The 27,473-nt window shown below is 37.5% G+C and overlaps 1 protein-coding gene, 2 long non-coding RNA genes and 1 other non-coding gene across 4 annotated transcripts in view; 3 read left to right on the top strand and 1 right to left on the bottom strand.

The window, feature by feature from the left end:
• LOC611178 overlaps nt 1-16,884 on the top strand; it is a 35,610-nt gene extending 18,726 nt beyond the window's left edge. The window contains exons 4-5 of the long non-coding RNA XR_005363316.1: nt 13,717-13,887; nt 16,740-16,884. This is a non-coding gene — a long non-coding RNA (uncharacterized LOC611178). The remainder of the gene's footprint in view (nt 1-13,716; nt 13,888-16,739) is intronic.
• Nucleotides 49-25,551, bottom strand: PSMA3 (proteasome 20S subunit alpha 3). The gene is made up of 11 exons (XM_038544827.1): nt 25,395-25,551; nt 22,072-22,154; nt 15,815-15,938; nt 12,821-12,922; nt 12,666-12,739; nt 9,370-9,442; nt 7,983-8,048; nt 4,494-4,540; nt 1,755-1,822; nt 628-692; nt 49-212 (listed from the first exon to the last, which is right to left on the bottom strand). Exons 1-11 carry the CDS (start codon nt 25,413-25,415, stop codon nt 168-170), a joined length of 768 nt encoding a protein of 255 aa, XP_038400755.1. The 5' UTR covers nt 25,416-25,551; the 3' UTR covers nt 49-167.
• Nucleotides 1,295-6,712, top strand: LOC119876493. Its single transcript, XR_005363317.1, has 2 exons — nt 1,295-1,359; nt 6,330-6,712. It is a non-coding gene; the product is annotated as an uncharacterized LOC119876493 (long non-coding RNA).
• On the top strand, nt 23,433-23,535 carry LOC119873168. Its single transcript, XR_005363949.1, has one exon. It is a non-coding gene; the product is annotated as a U6 spliceosomal RNA (small nuclear RNA).
• Nucleotides 25,552-27,473: the final 1,922 nt, after the last annotated feature.

The raw sequence follows: 27,473 nt of genomic DNA, 5'->3' as shown, positions 1-27,473 counted from the left end.
CCTTCATTTTAATACAAAATAAATATGTACTCAATTATTCCCACCAACTTCAATTGTTAGAAGACAAAAGTTTAATGAAAACTGGTCTCTGGGTAGGTAAGAATCCACAGGGCTAAAGAGTTACATGGGACTATAGTAGAAATTTAAAATAGATGCTGAAGTAAATGTTACATATTATCATCATCTGATTCATCTTCTTCCTTTAAGGATTCCTGTTAAGAGAAAGATCATGCTTAAAATCAATTTTTAATATTGTTACAACAACCTGAATCTAATTAATAAGCACCTTGTTATTGAAAAGCCTCTAAAACTGAAAGATGAACACTGACTTCAGAATAACATACATACCCAAGCAAAGGATAATTTATCTTGTTCTAACAATCAACTGACTGTATTCTTGATAAAATAGTATGAAAGCATTAAATGTCCTGGAAAGCCCTTATCATTTTCAAATACAGAATTTTTGGAACCAGGGCAACCCTATCCCCATTGAGGATAACCTAGAAAATTTCTATCCTTAGTTCGGTTCAACTCAAGAGTCTTATTTATTAGAAGTCAAGTTCCTTTATTATTCAACACTAACTTTCATACCTTTAGCTAGAGGAGTTTTCACATTCTGCAGCTTACCTTAGCGTATTTCTCTGCCTCTTCCCTTATATCTTTTGGAACAATTTCATGTCTTCCTTTAGTTACTGCAAATTAAGCCATATATTTAAATGAATGAGAAATGAGGACTACATTGTGATCTGCAATACAACATAATCTACCGAATCCATAGGTATAATCCATCTAATGTTAAAAGTTGTACCATGAGTAATACCTGATACTCTTTTCTGGGTTTTCTCCACGTTAGACTGTGTCCAAATTTAGTTCTTATGGAAATAAATTATGCAATTATTTATCCTGATGCTATGCTAAGTCCTGAACATTTATTGTAGAGCATGATTAATTTTTTTGAAACTAGCCTTGATTATTACCATTGCTAGTAAGAAAAAAAATTGATTTCTCAGTAAATACATGCTTTAAAAAAGTAAATAAACCATTCACAACAATTAAGCAGAACTTCCCTTTCAAAAATACTACACAGCAAATTTGTTGTAGCTTCTTTGATTTGAAAGGCACTAAGAGGTAGAACACACTTTTGCAATACCTATTGCACTTGAACTTATGCATATTTGACTCAGCAATTCCACTCTTATGTATATGTATACCAAAATTATTACACAAGACATCCACAAGTGCACAATTCATCATAGTGGTTTTTTTTTTTTTTTTTTAAAGCCCACTGGAAAAAGCCCAACTAAAAGATGAAATGAATAAATTGTCCATTATTTGGACAACAGAACACTATACAGCAAGGTAAAAGAACAAATACGTACGTAACACAAATGATTTATACAAATAGAATGTTGAGGAAAAGAAATCACAGATAAAAGAATATATACTGTGTTACTCACTTGTATAAAATGGGTTAGAATTCAAGGTAGGTTACCTTTAGGGAGAAGGTAGAGAACTATGTATTCAGAGAGGCAAAGAGGTGATTTGGGGAACTGGTCTATTTGTTGACTAGAGACTGGTTACATGAGTGTATATATCCATGTTATGATAATTTATCAATTCATTTGTTATTTGTGTACTTTTCTATTTGTATGTCATTACCAAATTAAGATTATAAAAGGAAAAGAAGGCCCCCAATGGTAAATTAGGTTTAGTACAGATGACTCAAAGCAAATAAAAGTACAAAAATGACTTACTTTCACCAACCCAGCTGAGTTCTAGTTCAAAAGCTTTATCCTTAACTTCATCATGTACAATGTAAATTCTAGAACACGAAAGACAAAATTAACATTTGGTTATCTATAAACATGCACCCCAATGAGCACAAATTAGAACACCTACCCCTAATATGAATATTTATAAAATTATAGACACATTATAGTCTGTACTTATGAACACATCTAGGAAAGACAGTAGGGGTGCCTGAGTGGCTCAGTCAGTTGTGCACTGGACTCTTGATTTTGGCTCAGGTCATAATCCTCTGGGTCGTGGAATAGACTGGCTACATGCTCAGCCTAGGGACTCTGCTTGAGATTCTCTCCCTCTACCTCTGCCCCTGCTCTCCCTCTTGCTCTCCTTCTTGCTGTTTCTAAAATAAATCTTTATAAAAAGATAGTAAGTCACACAAAGATTGATATGAAATTGAACACTCACTACAAAGGAGTACTTACAACCCAGGTGGTTTATTTTGATACAATTGTAGACACAAACTCAAGGATACCTCAAAAGGAATACAAATTCAAATGGGAAAAGGCCATCATTACAACTACCTTTTCATATTTATTACTTAATAAAAGTAATTATTAAGTGATTATTTTAAAAGCAAATTTATTAGTTTTCAGTTGATTACTGGTCTCTTCAATCTGAATTCCACAAGTATCCTTTTGAAACCCTTTATCCATTTTATAAGAACCATATGCCCCTTAACCTGGCTTTCAAACTATAATACATGCCAAATTGCAACAAACAAGGAGACACATTCCCACAACATTATTAAAGTATCAGAGCAAAGCTTTCTTGTTTCACTTTTTCTAGCATCTTGACACACCACCTTGGAGGATATTTTTAAAGCCTTGCTATAATTTGAGAAAGCATCTTAGTTTTCTAGACTAAATAAAAGATAAATAGTGCTCCATTTTTATTAAATAAGGGGGATGGTTTTCCTACATAGAACTAATTAATGTGGGGGTCTACTGTTACACCTAAACATAAAAAGGTATGGTAAGTGATTTCCAGAAGCACTTCTCAGTGAAAGAAATGGAGTTTATCATATTTAAACTGTTGTACAGGGACACCTATGTACCTAACCTCGGTTGAGCATCCAACTCTTGATTTCCACTCAGGTAATCTCCCAAGTTACGAGATCAAGCCCTGTGTGGAACCTGCATAGGATTTCCTCTGCCCCTCTCCATTCCCTCTCAATAAAAAGTAGTAATAAGCTATTGTATAATTCAGAAAGGATTCTTTATCTTCCAAGCAGTTTTACTAGAAGATAATTCCCAGAGTTCCTTGTGTTATTAACTGACCATCATAGAATGGGTTCTGCTCCTTCAAAGCTGGAAAGGGAAAAGGTCTCTTGGTAAAAAGAGAGGAAGATAATGTGGTGGTAGCAAGAGTGGTGACAATTAGGACAAAATCATAAAGCACTTGAGTATTTCATCATAACTCAGTTTAGGGACACTTGGGTGGCTCAGCAGTTGAACACCTGCCTTCAGCCCAGGATGTGATCAAGTCCCACATCTGGCTCCCTGCATGGAGCCTGCTTCTCCTTCTGCCTGTGTGTGTTTGTTTGTCTCTCTCTCTCTCTCTCTCTCTCTCTCTCTCTCTCTCGGTCTCTCTCATGAATGAATATCTAAAATTAAAAAACAAAAATTTCTTACAACTGTCAGTTTAGAAGAGATAAAGGGTAATAGAGCTTATAGGACTTTTCCCCCCACACGTATTAATTGTAAACCTGAGACATTGGTAAAAGTACTGAGACCCTGTGATGTAGTTCTAATGTGGAGTAGACGAGCTCTTAATTCTCTGAAATACTATGTTTATTACTTTTAAACCTGAAAAGCTGGTTGCAAAACTAGCATTTTACTGGATTTGTTTGAAATACTGCATGCCTATATTCTTTGATCTGGAAGAATCATGAATTTTGAAGCATTCCACCCAGATTTATGGACTTTGTTGTTACTTCTTGCAGTCACATAAGCATTCTGCTCTGTGTACCTAAGAATTACTTCAGGCTTTCTTAAAGCTGTTTTTATGTGTATTAAAATACTGCTCTTCTCATCTTCTTAGCAAAACTTTTATGATTAATGTATCTTACCCAAAAGACAGATTGTGTAAATGAGCCAGCTTCATGGTTCACATGTGGAAATAATTAGCTGTAAATCTAACATAAAGTTTGTAAGCTAAAATTCCTATTATTGGGACCTGAGATTTAAGAAAGGAGGAGCTATCAAATGAAGCACCTAGAGGTCCACTGTATCCTCCTACTCCTGAGTTCTTTCACCTAAACAGGAGTTTTATTTTGTCAAAAGTTATTTTTTCATATACCATTCACTGTCACTTGAAATACGGGTATTCTCCTTAATGAGAATTTTTAGGATGTTAAATTCACCTTTTAAAAATTAGGCACTAAGTTGGTTTTTTTTTAAGATTTTATTTATTTATTCATAGAGAGAGAGAGAGAGGCAGAGACACAAGCAGAGGGAGAAGCAGGCTCCATGCAGGGAGCCCAACGTGGGACTCGATCCCGGGTCTCCAGGATCACACCCCAGGCTGCAAGCGGCGCTAAACCGCTGCGCCACTGGAGCTACCCAGGCACAAAGTTATTTTAAGACAATTTATTATTAATTTTATTTGGGACCTTTATTATTAATTTATTATTAATATGGGAAGGTCAAATGAAATATTTGCCAATGATAATAAAAATTTCAGCTTACATTTTTGCAACTTCTTTAACAACATCACGGCAGGTCATTTCTTTCATCTATAGAAAATAAAATATTGAGTTATGAGTCAAAAGAATTTCATTTACATAACGATTATCAGATTCGTTTCACAACTTTATCAATAGCCCATGCTTTCCGCATAGTCTCAGATATAAAATCAAAATCATGATATTAAGAATACCAGTCATGTTAGGAAATACACAAACCTAGTATGTGGGACTAACTACAAAAGCAACTGGCACAGGCTTCAAAAAATTAGTACTAGAGGGTGCCTGGTGGCTCAGCTCAGTCAGTTACGCGTCCAACTTTTGATTTTGGCTCAGGTTGTGAAATGGAGCCCCAAGTCAGACTCGATACTCAGTGTGGAACCTGCATGAGATTCTTTCTCCCCCTGCCCCTCCCTCCCCTTCAAAAAAAAAAAAAAATAGTACTGGGAGAAGGATAAGATTTAAAATAGGAGAGATATAATTGAAATTCATAGTGTGAGCCTTAATTATATCATGGCTTGAAAAAGTTACAAATGACACTTGAGATTACTAAGGCAGGTTGATTATAGACTAAATATTTGGGCAGCGCTGGTGGCTCAGTGGCTTAGCACCACCTTCAGCCCAGGGCCTGATCCTGGAGACCCAGGATCCTGTCCCACGTCAGGCTCCCTGCATGGAGCCTGCTTCTCCCTCTGACTGTGTCTCTGCCTCTCTCTCTCTGTGTGTCTCTCATGAATAAATAAATAAAATTTAAAAAAAAAAGGGGGCAGCCATGGGGGCTCAGAGGTTTAGTGCCGCCTTCAGCCCAGGGCCTGATCCTGGAGACCTCGGATCGAGTCCCACATCAGGCTCCCTGCATGGAACCTGCTTTTCCCTCTGCCTGTCTCTGCCTCTCTCCCTCCCTCTCTGTGTCTCTCATGAATAAATAAATAAAATCTTTAAAAAAAAAAAAAAAGACTATCTCATCTCTTCAGTGGGATAATGGTATTCTACAGAGGAGAATGCTGAAGCATTTAGGAATACAGTGTCCTGTCTGTAATTGTTTCAAATAGTTCAGGAAAAAGAATAAATGAACAGAATACTGTAAAGCAACTGTTCAATCTAGATGGAGATGGCTGTTGTGCTATTCTTAAATTTTCTGGTTTAAATTTTTTCATGCTAATTTGGGGATGAAGTAAAAGAAAAGAATATCTATCTCTTCATATTTTTGCCCTTATTGGTTAAGTTCTATAATTCGTGAATTTATCATAATATAGGCAAACTTAAGCAAGCTTGAAGAAGCACTCTTTTTTTAGATTTATTTTTTGAGAGCAAGCATGAGAGAGCACAGGAGTTGGGGTAAGGGTAGAGGATGAGAATCGTCAAGCAGCCTGAGTATGGAGGCCACCTGGGGCCTCAATCCCACTACCCATGAGATCAAGACCTGAGCTGAAACCAAGAGTCAGACACTTAATTGAGCCACCCAGGTGCCCCAAAACAGATTTTAAACGACAATTATATTTTTATATATGTTCATGAAATTTTTACTTCATAACATTCTTGGTAAGCAACATCAGAAGAAAAACAGGCCAGAGCAATGATGTAGAACATGGGATGGCAAACTCCTTTCTATAAAGAGCCATATGGTATATGGTCCCATATCCTCTTTGGTCTCTGTCCCAACTATTAAACTCTATTTTTATAGTGTGAAAGCAGTCAGTAACTGAATATGACTGTGTTCCAATAAACTTTAGAAAGAAGACAGTGTGCCATAGTTTGCTGACCTCTAATTTAGAGCATGTTTTTGTCACTTCTTAAGGAACATGTATGTATACTTAAAGTGATCTTTCTTCATTCTTAGGTGGGATTTCCTGGTATACTCATAACCTTTAGGATTTAACCTCAGAAGTATAGATGACTGCTCTACATACTGTATTTTCAAATTTCTATGTAACATTCAGGAAAGTTGAAAGCAAGGGAGAAAAGACAAGATAGGAACTTAGCACCACGCCAAGAAGTGTGATAGACAAAAACAATTGAGGGGGGCACCTGGATGATACAGTTTATTAAGCATCTGGAGGCTAGGTCCTGATCTCCAGGTCTTGAGATTGAGTACCCAGTCATGCTCAAGCACTCATGGAGTCTGCTTGAGATTCTCTTTCTCCCTCTACCCCTCTCCTCCTGCTCGTACTCTCTCAAATAATCTTAAAAAAAAAAAAAAAAAAAAAAAAAAAAAAAAAAAAACTGGTTTAAGAGTCATGAGATCTGTCCATAATCAACATATTCTATGACTTTCACCAGTGCTTTTCACATAGAATTGGGCTTCAAAAAAATAAAAAGAATTGAGCTTACTTAAATGATCTCTTAAGGTCTTTTTGTCAATTTTACTAAAATATCAAACATGAATTTGGCTATTAGGGTCTGTAATGTGGCATTAAATTACAAACACTAAAAAAAATATTGTCTAAAACCTGACCCTAAGTTGAATGAATAATTAGTTGAGCAAGTTTCCAATATAGAATATCAAATATATATAAAATTTTTTCTCCCCGTAATTTACCAAACTACTGATAAATCATATGCCTGCCTTCAAGGGGAGTTTCTGATAAGAGTGGATACTATTTCAACATTAAATCAATTGATTTGTCTTAAAGGAAAACCAGCACATTAAAGAAAAAAACTTATTTTACACTGAAAATTTATGGCTCCTGGGGAACAAAAAACGGGTGGTTTTAACAGGTTTTATGCCTTACTTAGCTAGGAACAAAGGAAAGAGAAGCACCAGAACACAGACTGTTAACATAAAACTTCCTAGACGAAAGGTGTGCTCCAAAAGAAATGATACAGTAAAACACCAGAGTTCTCAACCTAAGGCTCACAGAGCTCCCTCCATGAATAGGACTCAAGTATTGTGAAATTATTATTACTATTTTTTAAAGCAGGCTGCACACCTAGTGTGGAGCCCAACCTAGGGCTTGAACTTATGACCAGGAGATCAAGACCTGAGCCGAAATAAGAGTCAGATGCTCAATTAGGTGCCCCAAGGACTGTGAAATTATATGAAAATGTCCATGTGGGGCAACCCAGGTGGCTCAGTGGTTTAGTGCCACCTTCAGCCCAGGGCGTGATCCTGGAGACCCAGTGTTGAGTCCCACATCGGGCTCCCTGCATGGAGCCTGCTTCTCCCTCTGCCTGTGCCTCTGCCTCTCTCTCTGTCTCCCGTGAATAAATAAATAAATAAATCTTTAAAAAAAAAAAAAAAGCCTATGTGTATTTATCTGGATTAAGGGGTTTATCATCAGCCATCAAAATTATAAAGGGCTCCATCACACAACTTATAGGTGTCTCATATATACAGCTTTCTTATTCAGTCTCACATACTCAGAAAGCTCTGCTCAAAACAGCAAACCACACTCCATGTATCCTTAAGACTAAAAAGTTTTGTTTGTGGTGTTAAAACTTCACTACATGAGGATAATGTTGTAGGAAAATTCAAGCATTAAATATGTATTACCTGAAGTTTTTCAATTTCTGTCTTTGCAGCTTGCCTGGCTTTGCCAATGGCACAACCCCAATAACCCTATTTAAAAAGGACACAAACCAAAAAAATATATTATTCAATTAAATTCATGTACTATCCTAAAATAATTAGTGACTACAACTGTTTCTACATAAAGGTTAAAAGGATGTTAAATGATTTTCAAAGAAAGTATGGAGATATGTAATGAGCATTGGGTATTATATAAGATTGATGAATCACTGATCTCTACCTCTGAAACCAGTAATACTATTTTATGTTACTTGAATTTAAATAAAAAAAGTTGTATATTGCGGGCCTCCCGGGTGGCTCAGCGGTTTAGCGCTGCCTTCGGCCCAGGGCGTGATCCTGGGGACCCAGGATCAAGTCCCAAGTCGAGCTCCCTGTGTAGATAGAGCCTTGCTTCTCCCTCTGCCTGTGTCTCTGCCTCTCCCTCTCTCTGTCTCTCATGAATAAATAAAATCTTAAAAAAAAAAAAAAAAAAATATATATATATATATATATATATATAAAATGCAAGCCAAATGTACAATTGTGAATTTTCTAGTAGTGACGTTTTAAAAAAATTGAAAGGTAAAATTAATTTTAGTAAGGTATTTGCTTTAACCCAGTGTATCCAAAATGTTATCATTTCTACATGTATTCAATATTTAAAAATACTGTATTTTTTTAAAGTATATAAAAAAGATACTCTAATGAACACGAGGGGGCTGAAAAAAAACAATTCTAGAATAATGTGGACTATTTTTAATAGAGGTGCTATACAAGAAAAACAAATTAACATTATATATACTTAATGAACTAGAGACATTTTTGAGGTTAGGAATGGAAAAATTTTTAACATGAAAAAAACTGAGGTAAGTAACTGCTCAATTCAATACTTTAAACCATTTTTTTATTACATTGAAATTCAGTTTTTTAAATTAAAGGATGCCATTTACATTTGTATATAATGACAAAATACAGTGTTTTAATTAGTAAAAACCATAAATATCTCAGAAGAGAGATGAGGTAAGTAAAGACGCAAGAAATCCCATTTAAAATAATTTCTTTTAAAAAAATAAAAATAAAATGCTTTCTTTAAAAGGAAGGCATTAGTTTTAAGACCTTGTTAAGATTTATCACAATAAAGGAAATGCCACATATTGAAATTTTTATGTTCACTATGCAGTTTCTGTAAACAGCATATTGAAAGCCATCAATCTTTCCTCTGCCTCAAATCTACAGGTTGTTATTAATAAGGAATTGTTACTTTCCTTGAATTAATTTTAAAGAAACTTCATACAATCCAAAAACATAATTTTACATGCTAACGAGATACCATTAAACAAGAAATAGAAATTCATGATTCAAAATTACTCACATATGAAACTCCTGATGGGTCAATCATGTAGAGCTGTGCACCGTCATTCACACTGTAAGACCCTAACATGAAACTGCATGAAAATAATAGTTTAAACCATGGTTCCTAATACCATAAAAACATTAAAAATACATTAAACACAATTATATTTTCTAAGATAACTAATATACATAATTCATAAGTACTTTGATGAGGTAATTTACATAAAAACTAGTATATACTTGAAATTGTTCAAAATTCATATGGCTTACTGATGAAACTTTCCTGGGAAGACAGCAGTGTAGACAAAGGAATAAGGACACATGGAAAACTAATGAGAAGTCCCAAAAGGTAAAAGCATACACATGAAAAAGTCCAAGATATAAAACCATTGGGAATACATTCAGTCTGTCTCAAACTCTTGTTATACCCCTCATTTCTTTCTTGGCTATTCCCCAGGATTCCTCAAGTTATTTTTCTACAGTAATCCAAACTGATTTAATGTATTTATATATATAAAATACATATACAATACATAATATATATTATATATATACATATATATGTGTGTGTGTGTATTGACAAATAAAAATTAGATTGCTAAACAATCCAGTGATTTTCTGAAACTTGTGAGTTTACCCTGGAAGTAGAAACCAGCCTCATCTTATGTATCATTTCATGTACAGACTACCTATAACAGCCAACTGTCCCAATTCCCACCCCTATAATTTCCTTCCATCTTCCAGGAAACTTATCTTTCAGAATATATAACTGATTTAAAAAATTTTAGAATATTTTATTTATTCATGAAAGACACGGAGAGAGACAGAGACATAGACAGGGGGAGAAGCAGGCTCCATGCAGGAAGCCTGATGTAGGACTTGATCCCGGAACTCTGGGATCACACCCTGAGCCAAAGGCAGACGCTCAACCACTGAGCCACCCAGGCGTCCCTATAACTGATTATAATTTTAAAACTTCCACATTTCCTTAGTATGAAACACAGACTTCTATATGATCTTGCCCCTGCCTACATCTTTAGTATCCCTCCTACCCACCAAGAATACCTGACTACCTCTGCATTACCTGCAATGCCCATGTAGTTTCATACCAGTCCTTCTGCATAAAATACTTTATCATTCCACCTCCATCTCACATTCTTTTCCTTGCCATATCTCCAAGAAAGCAACCATTCCCTGATGTCCCACTAGAGTCAGTGTATGTCTATATCCTATCACCTATAAAACTATCCATGAAAACATTCATCTATGTATCCTGCCCTCACACACATAGCTATGACTCACTCATAGTAAAATGCTCAATAAATAGTTACTGAAAAAGTTCTCCACTATTATTCTTCCCTTAAAAATAAGAGAAATAGGGATCCCTGGGTGGCGCAGCAGTTTGGCGCCTGCCTTTGGCCCAGGGCGCGATCCTGGAGACCCAGGATCGAGTCCCACGTCAGGCTCCCGGTGCATGGAGCCTGCTTCTCCCTCTGCCTGTGTCTCTGTCTCTCTCTCTCTCTCTGTGACTATCATAATTAAAAAATATATATATATATTTAAAAAAATAAGAGAAATAATGAATTTGGACTGTTTAGAGGTTAACAAAAGTTGAAAGGTATTCTACAAAGTCTGAAAGCAAAGTGTTTCAATGATTTAAGTGAGAACCTTAACAAATAATAAAAAATGTCCACAGGCCTCACTTAGTAGAATAAAACTCAGGTTTCCTTTGGTATCTGTCCTCAGCAATTTAAATATGACTGATCATAGACAACTCAAATGTAAGACTGCAGCTAATAAACTATCAACAGCAATCAGATGTTAGTAAATGTTTTACTTTGATCAAAGAGGACTATTTATTACTTTAAAGTTACAAACTAAACATGTCTTTTTAGGAATATCTAGAGTCAGGCAGCCCGGGTGGCTCAGTGGTTTAGCGCCGCCTTCAGCCCAGGGCCTGATCCTGGAGACCTGGGATCGAGTCCCATGTCAGGCTTCCTGCATGGAGCCTGCTTCTCCCTCTGCCTGTATCTCTGCCCCTCTCTCTCACTCTGTGTCTCTCATGAATAAATAAAATCTTTAAAAAAAAAGAAAAAGGATTATCTAGAGAGTCATGACAGGTCTGTGATCCCTATTTAAATATTTACATGTATTCCAACCTCAGCTTTCCCTCCAAAATAAAAATACCAGCACTTCATCTTAACAACAGAAACAGGAGGGGATCCCTGGGTGGCTCAGTGGTTTGGCGCCTGCCTTTGGCCTAGGGCATGATCCTGGGGTCTTGAGATCGAGTCCCACTTCGGGCTCCCTGCATGGAGCCTACTTCTCTCTCTGCCTGTGTCTCTGCCCCTCTCTCTCTTCTCTCTCTGTGTGTGTCTCTCATGAATAAATAAATAAAATCTTTAAAAAAGAGAAAACTGAGAACTGTAAAATGCAATTTTGTATAGATTGACTGTGGACTGCGAGAAAACTCCCGATTAAGAGCATTGCATCTAACTACTTAAAGTGTATCCAATGGAAATTAACGACAACACTGAGGTATCCCTGTAGTTGGCTACCTAGTAATGACAAAAGAGAATATAATTAAAATCAGTTTGGGGGCACCTGGGTGGTTCAGTAGTTGAGCGTCTGCCTTTGGCTCAGGACGTGATCCTGCAGTCCTGGGATCAAGTCCTGCGTTAGGCAGGACTGGGAGCCTGCTTCTCCCTCTGCCTATGTGACTGTCCCTTTCTCTCTCTCATAAATAAATAAAAGTAAATAAATAAAATCAATTTGTTGTTTCCTGAGAATGCTGGGGTCTGACACCAGAGAATTTTTTTCTAGTTTTATTGAGAAATAATTGATATGCACAACTATATACAGTGTACAGCATGATTTACATATATTGTGAAATGATTATAATAGATTTAGTAACATCCATCATTTGATAAAGATACAAAAAAAGAAAAAAAATTTTCCCCTTGTGACCAAAATTCTTAGAAGGTATTCTCAACAACTTTCCCATATGTGTTAACTACAATCATCATTCTGTCATCCCATTTCTAGTACTTACTTAATAACCTTTATACCTTTTGATTACCTTCCTCCAGAGAATTTATTATAATCAGATTAAAGCTATCCTAGGAGTTTATCATCACTTCAAATTTGTAATCTTTTTCATTATTCAAAGTTTCTATTTTGATGTACACAGTTTTAATCATTGCCCTAATATTTCTCAGTCATAGCTCATACTTTTAAGGGTATAAAAGGGTAAGATACTGGGAGAAACAATACCTACAGTACTGATCGGACAGAATGTCTCACAAAATTTCATACCTGCAGCCAAAAGGTCTAACAGCACTGTAAAGTGTATATGCGTGTACATACATGGCCACTCTGTCTGCAAGATGCTACAAGGGAAAGAAACAGAAGAGCCTATCAGTAAATTTCTCTTACTGTTCAAAAGGCTCTTCAACATATTATCAACTTACTTTTAATGGAATGTTATAGCCAAAATTAGATCTAAAGTTGGAAGCTTCTTCTCTTGCAATGTCTGCTAAAGAACGAGCATCAGCCAACAAACCCGCTACTGCCTGAAAGAAAGTATCAATTTAGTAGATAAATACATTCCTATCACAAATCAAGGAAAGTATGTAATTACTGTAGACTTATTAATACTTTAACAAGCATCACATTAGAAATAATTTGGCTTAAAAGTCTTTATAAGGCACCCTGGCATTTTGATTGGGTGAGATCAAAATAAATGTAATTATAATTCAGAAATTTACAAAGTGAGACTTCACAGTTTTGTTCAGTGATGATATTCATAAGGAATATTTCTATAATTAATCATCAATGTCTCCCAATTTACCAGTTCACTATAAATAAGCAACACCACAATACAACTACTGGTCTTGATCAGGACTGATCTCTATTTAAAGCAGTTCTATGTTCAAGTTGCTAAAAGTTTTGGTCTAAAAGGCACAACCTCAAACCTCTTTCAGCTTATTGACTAATAACTACAATGACAAACCAAAACATGACAAACCACACATCTTCCAAGACTGGTAGCCTACAGTCCTGAGAGATGCTAGGGCACTGTAGTAAACTCAGTTATACATTTGGAATTTGGGGGGATACAGTTGTTGGAGTAGTTCAGTTTCAACATTAGATCATTCAGTATTCCTTTCAATGCCATCATATTGTTGAGCACTTGGGTTGCTGTGATAAAAATAAGTACCATATAATAATCCGTGTGGAGCAGGAAATATGGGGGGAGGCATGTAATCTGATTCCCAAATTTAGGAAGTTGTGCAGTGCATATTAGTAATCTTGATTGTTTAAAAATAAAAATACTTTAATTGGATGTAATTTTTTTCTCTTACAGCTATTAAGTTTTCAGAACATCAACACTAACTTGTTTGGACCTAAATGCATAATCAGAACGATCAGATATTTCTTTGGCATAGGAGAAGTCACAAAAAAATATTTACTGAAACAGTACTAGGACCAAGAAAGTCCAGGAACCACCAGCTTAGGAGATTTATAAAATTTAAAAGTAAGTAATATCAGATTAACAGCCTGTTTTCTACTGCTAATAGTAGTCATGATGAAAGTTTCTAAACAGTGAGCACTCATTACATGCTAACCATTTTACGTAATTTTTAACCTTGTACCAACTGTTATGAGGTAGGTACCATTACTACTCTACTTTTGCAGGTGAGGCAACGGTGTTTAGGCTAACTTTTCCAAGGTTACAGCCAGTAAGTTTCACCATTTAAGGAATCTTCTGTTGCTTTGGAGAAAGCTTACTGTGAAATCCAATAATTCTCAAACCACTTGAAGATGACAACTGTGGAGACAGAACATTAATCCCTTCATTGTCTCCAACCCTCTTCAACATGTGATGTTTTGCCAATTTCCAGCTATAAGGAATACCATCAGTTTCATGGTTTTAAATAACAAATGGAACAAATTTTAAAGTTTTTATGACAAAGTTTTCGTATCACTAAAGTACTTTGAAGCATACACGATTTTTTTTTTTTTTCAAAATACACCTACCTATAGTTTATTCTAAGTGAAAGAATGCATAATTCACTAGTTGCCTATCAGCTAGGTTATATCTGGCAAGTTTCATCAAAACACACCAGTTTCACACTATGTGTCAACTATACTCCATTTTTTAAAATAAATAAATATAGAGGTCCACAATGACAGAAAAAAAGCCATATCACCGTTTCACTAGCAATAATAAATTTGTTCAGGTGAGAAAGTATGTTCAGAAAAAATAATCACTGAAGAAACAAAAATTATCTGTAGCTTTATAGTTTACTAGTTATATTTTATTGGTCCTTTTTGTGTTTGTATGTAACATCTCATTTAGAAATATCAAAGATAACAGCAGAGTGAGTGGGTCCTATAAAATCTCACCCTGCAGAATGGACTCTGAAGTAACACGCAAACCATGCGGACCCAAGTCTGAATCCCACTTAATTCTTTACCAGCTGTGAATTTGTTTTCTTATCTGTAAAAATGGGATTAATATTACTTTCACTTGAATGTCAGACTTACACAAGATAATTTATGTAAAGCAGTTCTAGCACAGTATCTATCTAGCACACACATTCTCTTTTCTTCCTTGTCTGAATTTCAGTAAACAGGGTTAGAATCACTCCTTTACTTATTTTGCTTATTGTTCTTACTGAACAAAGTCTGACATCTACATAGGATGACTTCAGTATGTATCAGTAATGTATTTATGGCTTCACTTCCAATTATGCATAAAATAGATACATTGGGATCCCTGGGTGGCGCAGCGGTTTGGCGCCTGCCTTTGGCCCAGGGCGCGATCCTGGAGACCCGGGATCGAATCCCACGTCAGGCTCCCGGTGCATGGAGCCTGCTTCTCCCTCTGCCTGTGTCTCTGCCTCTCTCTCTCTCTCTGTGACTATCCTAAATAAATAAATAAAATATTTAAAAAAAAAAAAAAAATAAAAAAAATAAAATAGATACATTGATTGATGTCAATGAAGCTATTAGAAAGGATGTGTTCACTTTTTCTCTCATAAACATCCTTTCTTGGTGCTCCCACCTTACTAAAAAGGTATTCTCTATCTGATAACCTCTTCAACATGACAGTGATCCCCACAAGAGATACGAAAAGATAAAGATTCTATGCCTCTTAAGCCTACACCTTATGTACACTGCCAACAACTCTTTTCTACAGAATTTCCTACCCCTTTCCCCTCCTCCTCTTCTTAAGACAATTTGATTTTTCATAGATGTCTCCAATCAGGTTATAAGAACATCACCTTTCTTAGTGAACTGTTCACAAGCCTCTGAGATTACTTCTATGGCTGTTCTGTTTCTGCCTCAAAGCTAAAGTAATAAATGGGTTCTTAAAATCACATTTTAATATATTCCAAACAGTTACTTCATAAGAAATTGAACAAGGCAAAAAGGAACATTTTTAAAAAGTGACCTACCATTCCAACATGCCGATCAACATTAAAAAGTCGTTTGTTGGAACCTTCTTCATAAAGTTTAGAAAGGACTAACTTTTCTACCCCAAAGACAACGCCATCTTTACATCTGATTCCAATAGCTGTACTGGAACAGGTAGAAGAAAGTCAGTTTTTTTAACTGAAAATAATAAACATCATAAACAAGTTAAAAAAAACATAAAAATAAGTAATATTTAGTTTCTTAAAGTACACTAGTACTTTAAAACAAATGCATTTGAAAACTAAAAGAGGACAACCTAAAGTGTGATAAATCAGGTCCATATAAATGAACATTAGGTGACCAGGAAAATCTAGCCTATCATGACGTAAAAAGATGTTAATCCATAAGCAAGAAAAGATGCCAGCAAAATATGTGCAAAATGGCAGTGTCTGACATATGATATCCATTTCATAACAAATGTTGATTTAGTTCATGTCCATTAAAAATAGTACATAAAATGCATAGAAAAGACAGATTATATATACAAACTTAAAAAGTTAAGTGACTAAACAAGGCAAAAATAATTCTTTTGCTCATTTGCTTTTTCTGCAACAACCATTGCTTATAATAAGTATATAAAAGAAAATAACACACATTTTATACAACTGCTTTAAACAAAATCTAAGTAAACTGTGGAGAAATTATGTTTTACCATTTCAAGATAAAAATACATCATTAACTTTGTTCTTCTTCTAATCCTTTTAATAAAAAGGGAATTCTGATGAGAAACAACCAGAAAAATGAACAAAGCCACACACGAATCTCACAAAAAATTTCAGACACTCTTTCCCTCACATTTCCAGTATCTCTAAAGGCTCTCCTTTCAAGATTAAATATCTTGGCCCAACTTTGAAAACTCCTGAGAATCTACAAAGCCCATCTACCTTATTAAATTTCTTATTATAGGAACGCCTGGATGACTCAGATCTGCCTTTGGCTCAGGGCATGATCCCAGCATCCCAGGATCGAGCTCCCTGCATGAAACCTGCTTCTCCCTCTGCCTATGTCTTTGCCTCTCTGTGTGTCTGTCGTGGATAAATAAATAAAATGAAGAAGAAAGAAGAAGAAGAAGAAGAAAAAGAAAAAGGAAAAGAAAAAGAAAAAGAAAAAAGAAAGTAATTTTTAGGGCAGCCCAGGTGGTTTAGCGGTTTAGCGCCGCCTGTAGCCCAGGTGTGATCCTGGAGACCCGGTATCGAGTCCTGCGTCAGGAATCCTGCATGGAGCCTGCTTCTCCCTCTGCCTGTCTCTGTCTCATTCTCTCTATGATAAATATCTCATGAAATAAATAAAATCTTTAAAAAAAAAAAAAGCAGTAATGCTTAAAAGCTGTTTTAATATTTAATTAAAAAAAAGGAAAGCTAGGGGATCCCTGGGTGGCGCAGCAGTTTGGCACCTGCCTTTGGCCCAGGGCGCGATCCTGGAGACCCGGGATCGAATCCCACGTCGGGCTCCCGGTGCATGGAGCCTGCTTCTCCCTCTGCCTGTGTCTCTGCCTCTCTCTCTCTCTCTGTGTGACTATCATAAATAAATTTAAAAAAAAAGGAAAGCTAGAAGAAAAAAAAAAAAAGGAAAGCAATAATTTTACCAGATGACAACCCTTGAGTACCTATCTTTTTATTATTACCATAATGAAATGGAAAGTACTCAAACATCAAAATATGGCTACTTAATGGAAAAAGTACTAGTAAAACTGTTTTAGAGTTAGAAACTTTTCACGGAATACCTGTTTTTACCTCCAAACTATGTCAGACAAACTATAGTTATTTACACTTAGATGTGTATACGGCAGACTTTTCCCTAAAATGAAAAAAATGAGCCTGTCAACTTCAAGGAAAAATGGATACTATTCATTGCCTGTGATAAGTCTCAAGTTTTCCAAGCATAAATTGGTAACATATTCATCACTGTGAGCTTGTCTGTTTCCCACCACTTACAAATTTTTATGATCACATCAGTGGTGATATTAACAAGTGTGATGTTTCCAACAGTTCCCATAGGTAGATGAAATATATCAAATTTGGAAGATCTATTATAGCACAATGAATCAATATTTCCCAAATGACCAATTTACAATGTGACAAGTGCAAGACAACAGATTTTAATGTTAAACTACAAAAAGTTCATCATTAAATTTTTGGATGCCACACTGCAACCGACCTTTAAAAAGCTATCAGTCCAGTTTTGGTATAGTATCAAAAAACATCCATAATTATCTGAAAAGGCAGTTAAAATGTTCCTCATTTTTCCAACTATTTATCTGTATAAAGCCTGATTTGCTTCAACAAAAGTAACATATTGAAGCAGAAGCAAACATGAGAATGTCTTATATTAAGCTTCAAATAACTACTGAGATTTATAAAAATGTAAAACAATGCCAGTCTTATCACTACATTTATTTTATACTGTGGAAAAGTTATTTTTCATTTTTAATTAATGTTAATTTAAATTACTACTTATATTAACATATAACTGTGATTATTTAAAATGAATTAAATGTTTTTTGCTTTAATTCCTAATATGATAAATATTGACAGATCCAGCAACATGCATAAATAAAAGTTCTTTGGGGTCATGGTGGATATTGACAGAACTCAAGCCTAATAAATAAATGCTCTTTGGGATGCCTGGGTGGCTCAGCGGTTTAGCACCTGCCTTCGGCCCAGGGCGTGATCCTGGGCTCCCAGGATTGGGTCCCACATCAGGCTCCCTGCGTTAAGCCTGCTTCTCCTTCTGCCTATGTCTCTGCCTCTTTCTGTGTCTCTCATGAATAAATAAAAAAAACTTAAAAAAAAATAAATGCTCTTTGAAGTCCTCAATGTTTTGGGGTTTGGTGTTTTTCTTTTGTTCTTTTTACAAGTAAAAGAGGGTCCTGAGATCAAAATTTTGTATAATTTTTGTTCCAAACAATCTAACCCTCATTGCCACATTACACAACCTTCCTTTACTATCTGGGCTCCTCAATGAAACTAATAAGGAAAATTATAATTTAATCTTTCCCCTTTTTCCTTGTGTATATTACCTTCAGGGGCATACTTTTAGAAGATAGTTGTGATTCACTTATGTTTCATGATCTCCAGGTCCTGGATCCAGCCTTGCCTCAGGCTCCATGCTCAGCAGGGAGTCTGCTTGTGGTTCTCTCTCTGCTCCACACCCCCATCTTAGCTCATACTTGTGTATGTGCTCTCATAAATAAATAAATAAGTAAGTAAATACTTTTAAAAACCTAACAAGTGGTCAAAAATATTTGACTTTTAAACTCCCAAGATTAAATTTATTTTTTTAAAAAGAACTGATATCCCCCAACCCTCCCTTTTTAAAAAGATACTAAGTAATCTCTACACCCAACACCACAACCCCAAGATCAAGAGTCTGCATGCTCCTCAGGCTAAACTAGCCAGGTGCCCCAAGAATTGATCTCCTTTTTTTTTTTCTTTTTAAGATTTTATTTATTTATTCATGAGAGACACAGAGAGAGAGAGAGAGAGACAGAGATAGAGACACAGGCAGTGGGAGAAGCAGGCTCCATGCAGAGAGCCTGATGTGAGACTCGATCCCAGGACTTCTGGATCACACCCTGGGCTGAAGGCAGGCGCCAAACCGCTGAGCCACCCAGGGATCCCCATCCTTTTGATGCCAGAATATAACCCTAAATTATTTTGCTAATAAACATTTTCTAACTATTAGCTTACATGTCAGACTATTATGAAAATTAATATACAATCTAATTTTTCTGTTTTCCACATTCTGTGCTCAAACAGCACTTAAAATTTTTTCAAATGTTTTTACATATATTTCATTCTTACAGTAAATAAAGTATGTTAAGTAGTTAGGGTAGAGGTCTACATCCCAATTTTACAAACAAAAAAGGTAACATTCAGGGGTCTAAATAGAGGCACCCTATAAAATATTTCCATTAAGCAGCAGCTAGAAGGAAAAATCACAACTTCTGCTTCTCCTTCAATATCCTATTATACCAGGTTACCTAAACCCCTTTAAGATGAACTTCCCTTGGGCAGCCCCGGTGGTGCAGAGGTTTAGCGCCGCCTGCAGCCTAGGGTGCGATCCTGGAGACCCTGGATCTAGTCCCACATCAGGCTCTCTGCATGGAGCCTGCTTCTCCCTCTGCCTGTGTCTCTGCCTCTCTCTCTCTCTGTGTGTCTCTATGAATAAATAATCTTAAAAAAAAAAAAAAAAAAAAAAAGATGAACTTCCCTGGTATTTTTTCCTGCATAAGGAAAAGTTTTCTGCATTTTTTTCCTTATACAGAAAAAAATACATTCATTTTTAATGTTTCAATTTTAATTAATTTGCTGTAACTATTTTAAACCATATTCAGAAATACTTTATAGAGGGGATGCCTGGGTGGCTCAGCAGTTGAGCATCTGCCTTTGGCTCAGGGCATGATCTCAGGGTCCAGGGATTTAGTCCCGCATCAGGCTCCCTGTGGGGAACCTGCTTCTCCCTCTGCCTATGTCTGTCTCTCTCTGTATCTCTCATGAATAAATAAATAAAATCTTTAAAATAAATAAATTCCTAAAACATAGATCCTCATAGCCTAGTCTCAATTTTCTGTGTTACATATGGTTTCATAATGCATCTCCAGTTTTTCTCAATCATGACTTCCTTTTCCAGCTTTTTATACCAGTGAAAATACAACATTGCAAAGAAGAGAAAAACAATAGCTTCTTCCAAGTCTTTCTCCAGCTCCTTGGCCTAAGGGCCTATCTTCTCTAACAACAGGAAGAAAATATGCAAACTTTTTTTCTTGAATTTGACTCTCTTCTGAACTCTATCAAGCATCTATATGACAGTGACAAAAACATTTCAGCCTAAAATTCTTAACAGCCTTACTCCTACAAAAATATCAGATACCAACAGCTTGTAAGTACCAGTATCTCTAAAACTACAGTATTTAAACACAAAATAAACTAGCTCCATTACAAATCCTATAAAAGGACTTAAAATATATTTTTGCTCAAATTTTTAACATTTCATAAACCATTAGGAATCCATATTCCAGGGCACCTGGGTAGGTCAGTGGTTGAGTGTCTGCCTTTAGCTCAGGTTGTGATCCTGTGGTCCTGGGATCGAGTTCTGCATCAGGCTCCTCACAGGGAACCTGCTTCTCCCTCTTCCTATGTCTCTGCCTTATCTATCTCTCTCTCTCTCTCTCTCTCATGAATAAATACACAAAGATCTTAAAAAAAAAAGAAAAGAAAAGAAAGAATCCATATGCCTTCTTTAATCAAACAATGGCACAAAAAATGAACTCGTATTTATTCATTAACTATTGAGGGCTTGCTGTGTGTGAGCACATGCAAAGACAAGTGACAGTCTCCACTGAGTGAAACTCCAATAATCATACATTACAGGTACTAGCAGAAAGTGGTACTAGCACAAAGTATTTACACGTGGATTTTTCTAAAACTCTGGAAACATTTCCCTACTCCACCTGTACTCCAGAAGTTTTTAGTATAATGAAAAAATTGGGCTCAAACACCATTTGTTTACTAGCCCCCCCAAAAAAAATCCATTAAGAGATGTGAATGAGATGTTATGAAATAAATTATATTTGAAGTCTTTTAATTTATCCAAAAAGCCCAAGATACAATGATCATATAACTGCAAAATTTCCTCAATAAATGACTCATAAAATTTGTCAAAAAGCCAGTAATTTAACCAAGATGTTACTGGGGTACCAAGGAATCATTTTGGTGCATTACTCTCAACAATAAAAGAGAGAGTGAAGTAAGTCCAACAGGAGGAGAAGATATCTTACTATTCCTACATCTTTTGGAGTGTGGCAACAGAATAGAAGAAAAAAAAAATCCTGCTGGGACAAAGGTATCTAACTGCATAGGACCTTTTAAAACACAAGGAAATAAAAGATGAAATTACAAAGTAACAAATCTAGTGGCCATGGAAATAATGACGTAAATCAAGAATTTTAAAAAGGATATGGGCGAACAGGATAATGAATTTGTTTTTATGCACTACAGTTGAGACACAGTAGAATGTCTAAGTGGATAATCTTGGAGCCAACTGAAAACTGTGGCTCATGGAAAGATCTGACCTAAAAAGAGATCTGGAAATGACTAATAAATTGAGATTAGTTTAGGGCACCTATTATTTTGTCCCCAAGTAACATAACAAGGCCTAATTACCAAAAATATACAAAAGGATATATTTAATATCTAGTTAAAGTATGCTAAATTTCAAGTAAAACAATGTTTCTTACCTACTGTTTTCCACAGCCTTCATAGCATATTCAACTTGGAAAACTCTCCCATCAGGAGAGAATGTAGAGGCTGACAGGTCATACTAGGAGGAAAAAGGCAACAATAAGCTTAAATTATGTATCTTTGGCAGTAATAACCTCATCACCTTTCTTTCTAAATGGTTTACACATCAGAAATGTGTGTTAAAGGGTGTTTGGTTGGCTCAGTTGGTAGAGCATGAGGCTCTTGGTCTCAGGATTGTGAATTTGAGTCCCACACTAGGTGGAGGGAGGGAGGAAGTGAAGGAGGGGGGAGGAATGTGTGCTAAATCTCAAAGATTTTGCTTTGAGGAGGAAAACGATGCAGGTCAGAGCAGCAACAGCAGCTAAGAGAAAGGCTACTTTAGATCTTGCCTACTGAAAAGCAATAGAGAAGTGCCTGGCTGGCTTGGCTCAGTAGACCATGCAACTCTTCATCTTGGGGTGGTGAGTTCTAGCTCCACGTTGGTGTTAAGAGAACTTAAAATCTAAAAAGAAAAGTAACAGATACAAGTCCAGGTAAAGTAAGAATTTTTTTTCCACACAGCACACAAAGTTCATTTTTGTACAAAATAGAGATAATCTGGGTTCCATACCACCACAATAAAGTTAATACCACAATAATGTGAATAATATGAATTTTTTTATTCCTAGTGTATATTAACTTTTTTGTTTGTTTTGGGGGGTTTTTTTGAGAGAGAAAAAGCAAGCCAAGAGAGGGGCAGAGGGAGAGAGAGAAAGAATCTCAAGCAGGCTCCATACTCAACCCAGAGTCCAACACAAGACTCAATCTCAGGACCAGTTATCATGAACTGAGCCAAAATCAAGTCAGACACTTCACCAACTGAGTCACCCAAAAGCCCCTAAAGTTAGGTTTACGGGGTACTATAGTCTACTCATTGTGCAGTAGCATTATGTCTTAAAAAAAGGGGGGGGTATATAAACCTTAATTTTGAAAATACTGCTAAAAAAAAAAGCTAAATATCATCTGAGCTTTCACTGAGTAGTAATCATTGATCACAGACCACCATAACAAACTTAATAATAATGAAAAAGTTTGAAATATTATGCGAATTACCAAAATGTACATAAGGAATTACCAAAATGTTCACAGACATAAGGTGAACAAAAGTTGTTGGAAAAATGGCACTAACAGACTTGCTTGATGCACAGTTGCTACAAAACCTTCAATTTTAAAAAGAAAAAAAAAGTATCTGTGAAGTGCAATAAAACAAGGTATGCCTATAGCATGGTATGGTAGAAAAAGAATGGGAGTCAGAACAGGTTAATTCATTGCTGTAGCACTAACTGAAGGACATTAGACAAAGAATATAGCATTCGGTGTGCTTTGGCAGCACATATACTAAAATTGGAACGATACAGAGAAGATTAGCATGGCCCCTGGGCAAGGATGACACGCAAATCTGTGAAGAATTCCATATTAAAAAAAAAAGAATATAGCATTCAAATATTTAATAAGCATCTTCAGGATCCCTGGGTGGCGCAGCGGTTTGGCGCCTGCCTTTGGCCCAGGGCGCGATCCTGGAGACCCGGGATCGAATCCCACGTCGGGCTCCCGGTGCATGGAGCCTGCTTCTCCCTCTGCCTGTGTCTGTGCCTCTCTCTCTCTCTCTCTGTGTGACTATCATAAATAAATAAAAATTTAAAAAAAAAAAAGCATCTTCTACATGTAGTCACTATACGGGAATATAAAAAATACTCATTCTTGAAGTCTTTAATTTCCAAATGAGACCAGGCGCAAATCTAGGTGATGGAAATACAGCAGTAAACCAGAAAAAGGATTATGATGAATCTAAGACATGGTGAACTGACAGTCTGAGAGCCTAGTACAGACTACATGATCAGGGAAGGCCTTGCGAGAGCAGTTATATTTAATGACTTAGGCTGTAGCCAGACCTAAATAACAAGTAACTAGACATTTAGGATATGGGGGGTAGAAATAAGCCTAGTACAATGAGGGGACAGAAATAGGCCACTGTGTCTTAAACACTAAGTGGTAGTGAGAAAAGTAAATCACATCAGACCAATGTAGAAGATTTGTACATGTAAAGATGTTCATGTAAAGACCAAACTATTTTGAGTCTCCTAGGCTAAAGTAGGAAGTTTATATCTTATTCTCAATTCACCGGAGAATCATTGCAGTCTAAACAGGGATGGGGGGTGGAGAGCATAATACAATCTACTTTTCTTTTTAAACTTCATCTATAGGGAATCCCTGGGTGGCTCAGCGGTTTAGCGTCTGCCTTCCACCCAGGGCATGATCCTGAAGACCTGGGATCGGGTCCCACGTCAGGCTCCCTGCATGGAGCCTGCTTCTCCCTCTGTCTGCGTCTCTGCCTCTCTCTCTCTCCCCCTCTCTCTCCATGTCTCTCATAAATAAATAAGATCTTTAGAAAAAAAAAAAAATCATCGAGTCTATTCACAGAAGCGGTTAAGTCCCTAAATAATGATTTGAATGTTTACGGTACTGACATCTCGAAGTGATGTTAAGTAATTTGTACAGGAAGAGCTGGGACAGAAGAAAAGCGTAAAGGGCTCTTGTGATTGCACTTTTCAGGGACCCCTGGTGGCTCAGCAGTTGAGCGTCTGCCTGTGGCTCAGGGCGTGATCCAAATTCAAAGATCGAGTCCCACATCAGGCTTCCTGCATGGAGCCTGCTTCTCCCTCTGCCTATGTCTCTACCTCTCTCTGTGTCTCTCATGAATAAATAAATAAATAAAATCTTTAAAAAAGAGAGAGAGAGAGAGATTGCACTTTTCAGACAATGTTTCTATCAGCTCTGCCCCGACAGGGGTTGCATGGACTCCTGCAGAGCGGGCCATCAGGGCGCTCGAAGGCAAGATGGGGAAGGCCCGTGAGTCAGCAGCACCCCAGGACCTGCAAGAACGGTCCACGGAAAGCTCCGTCTCAGACCTCCGTGGTTCCCAAGGAGCGAATTGTCGCCCAAACCCTTCACACGCTACTTCGGGCTCCACAAGTTTCCACTTTCGGTTTCCCTCAGCAGCCAAAGAAGGTGACTCAGCGACCCAAAGCGCCCCCCGGCCCACAGCTGCGCCGCCAAGGCCGCTACATCTGAGCGGAACAGCTTCGGGTCTCGATCGCCGCCCGCGCGGGCCTGCAGAGGTAGCGCGGGAGACCGCGGGTCCCCAGACGACTGGGAGCGGCCTACTGGGCCGAAGGCCGTCCCGGCGCACCCCGAGGCGGCGCACCCCAAGCCGCCTGTCCCAGGCCCGTCAACGCTAATCTCTAGGCCAGTCCATTACGCCAAAGGATGGCAAACTCACCCCGGTGCCGATAGAGCTCATGGTGCACAAACCTCCCGGACGCCACCGCCGCCTTCCAAGGCCTAAGGCCCTCCCCCAACACGGCCGCGGGCGGACTAGTAACAGGCTCCCTCATTGGCTGATCTTTCACCCAATAGCCTTCTCCTCTGCGGCCCTTTCCTCCGAGTCGGCCCGAGGAGCAGAGGATTGTGGGGGAAGCGGGGGCGGGGGGGGATTGGGCGAGGCGGGCAGTGCGCGTGTGCAGGAGCCAAAGTGCTGGAGGGAGGGGGAGGGGGAGGGGGAGGGGGAGGGGGAGGGGGAGGGGAGGGGGAGGGGGAGGGCTGCCTTCCCGCCCGGCCTGTGCGTTTCTGCGTCCCCGAGCTTCTCGTCCCACTTCCTAGAAATTATTTACCTTTATATTATCCCCTTCTTCCGCTACTTTATTCTTTCTTAAAGCAAAACGGAGAGACGTTAACACTCCTTCAAAGACCAGAGAAGGAGATAGGGGAGAGGTCTCCCCTCACTCGGGAGTCCTGGTTCCGACCCCGCATCTTGAGAGCATCCCCTTCCCGCACCTGTTCTCGCTAGAAGGAAGGAAGCTGCACGCTAAAGTGCACGTCTGAGCTCAGGTCCGAATTTTGCAGAAGCATTAGTACCTTTCCTGTGAGTTTCACTCTATTTAGAATTAAAGAGAAGACTGGTTGTGATTATCCCTTGAGCTCTAACATGTCCCAAGTACTCTGTTGAACGCTGCTGATAAAACGGTGAAGGAAACATAACCCCATCCCTCAGGGAGTTCACACTCAATGGGAAGAAATGGGCAAAAAAGAGTAAATAGGCAAAATAGTTGCACCTTGTAGTTAGAAGGGAAAAGAGACCATGGAGGTTTGACCTTTAGGCCTGGTACTTAGGGAATGAGTTTCTGATTACCTGATATTAAACTGATGGTTATAGGAAAATTAGCTTGTTATACAGGAACTTGTCTGGTCAGTCTGGCCTGTGATGGTGATTAAGTGGTTGAGGTGACTGGAGGTGAAATCAGAGCTGGACATCGTGCTCATCGATGGATTTTAATCTGGTTGTAGATAGAAGGCCATCAGCATTTTTTTTAACTATTTAATACTTAAGTGTATATTTGTATATTTCCCCCCCAAACAAGAACATTTTACATGTCCACAATACAATTATGAAAATTAGAAAATTTAACAATACTATTTTCTAATCTACACACTTTATTTGGACTTTGGCAATTCTCTCAATTCCTTTCAGAGCAAAAGAAAATCCAAGGTCACCCGTTGCATTCAGTTGTCATGACTCTAGCCTCCTTTAAGCTGGGGAATCGTTGCTAAATATTTCTTTAGGTTTCATGGCATAAACATTTTTGAAGAATACAAACCATTTATTTTATGGGATATTGCTCAGTTTAGGTTGGTAAGATATTTTTTCGTGATAGGATTCAAGTGATACATTTTTGGCAGGAATGCCTCAAAAGTAACCTTGCATTCCTATTAGAGCGTTATATTAGGAGGTACATGACACCGATTTGTTCCATTACTGATGATGTTAACTTTGAGCATTTGCTTAAGATTTATCCACCATAAAGTTTCTATTTTGGCCTTTGTAATTAATGTCTTGTGACGAAATACTTTGAGACTCTCCTTATACATATCCTTAATCTTTCATCCAGTAATTATAGTATCTGATGATTCCCATTTGAGTGGATTATTAATATGATGCTTGCCAAATGGTTATTTCCTGATTCCATCATTCTCTCCGTGTATATTATTGGCTTTCTACTGTCAGGTCATCAGCTGTTTTTAAAGCAGGGGAATTATATGATCTAATTTAAATTAGGGACACCTGGGTGGCTCAGTGGTTGAGAGTCTGCCTTTGGCTCAGGTGGTGATCCCAGGGTCCTGAGATCAAGTCCCACATCCACCCCCTTCCCCAGCCTGGCAGGGAGCCTGCTTCTCCTCTGCCTATGTCTCTGCTTCTCTCTGTGTCTCTCATGAATAAATAAAATCTCACAAAAATAAGTTATTAAATGATCTCTCTTGCTTCAGTGTGAAGCCTGATACGAGGAAGTAGAAGCATGGAGGC

Source organism: Canis lupus, chromosome 8 (assembly GCF_011100685.1).
Source record: "Canis lupus familiaris isolate Mischka breed German Shepherd chromosome 8, alternate assembly UU_Cfam_GSD_1.0, whole genome shotgun sequence".
NCBI lineage: Eukaryota > Metazoa > Chordata > Mammalia > Carnivora > Canidae > Canis > Canis lupus.
The sequence above is the reverse complement of the archived record's forward strand: the minus strand, read 5'-3'. Positions and strand labels throughout refer to the sequence as shown.

Coding starts and splice junctions, on each gene's coding strand:
- PSMA3 (XM_038544827.1), bottom strand. CDS start 25,415: ATGAGCTCTATCGGCACCGGG. Junction 22,155..25,394: donor TGAGCTCTATCGGCACCGGG/GTGAGTTTGCCA, acceptor TTTTCCTCCTAG/TATGACCTGTCAGCCTCTAC. Junction 12,923..15,814: donor TTGATCGGCATGTTGGAATG/GTAGGTCACTTT, acceptor ACTTTCTTTCAG/GCAGTAGCGGGTTTGTTGGC.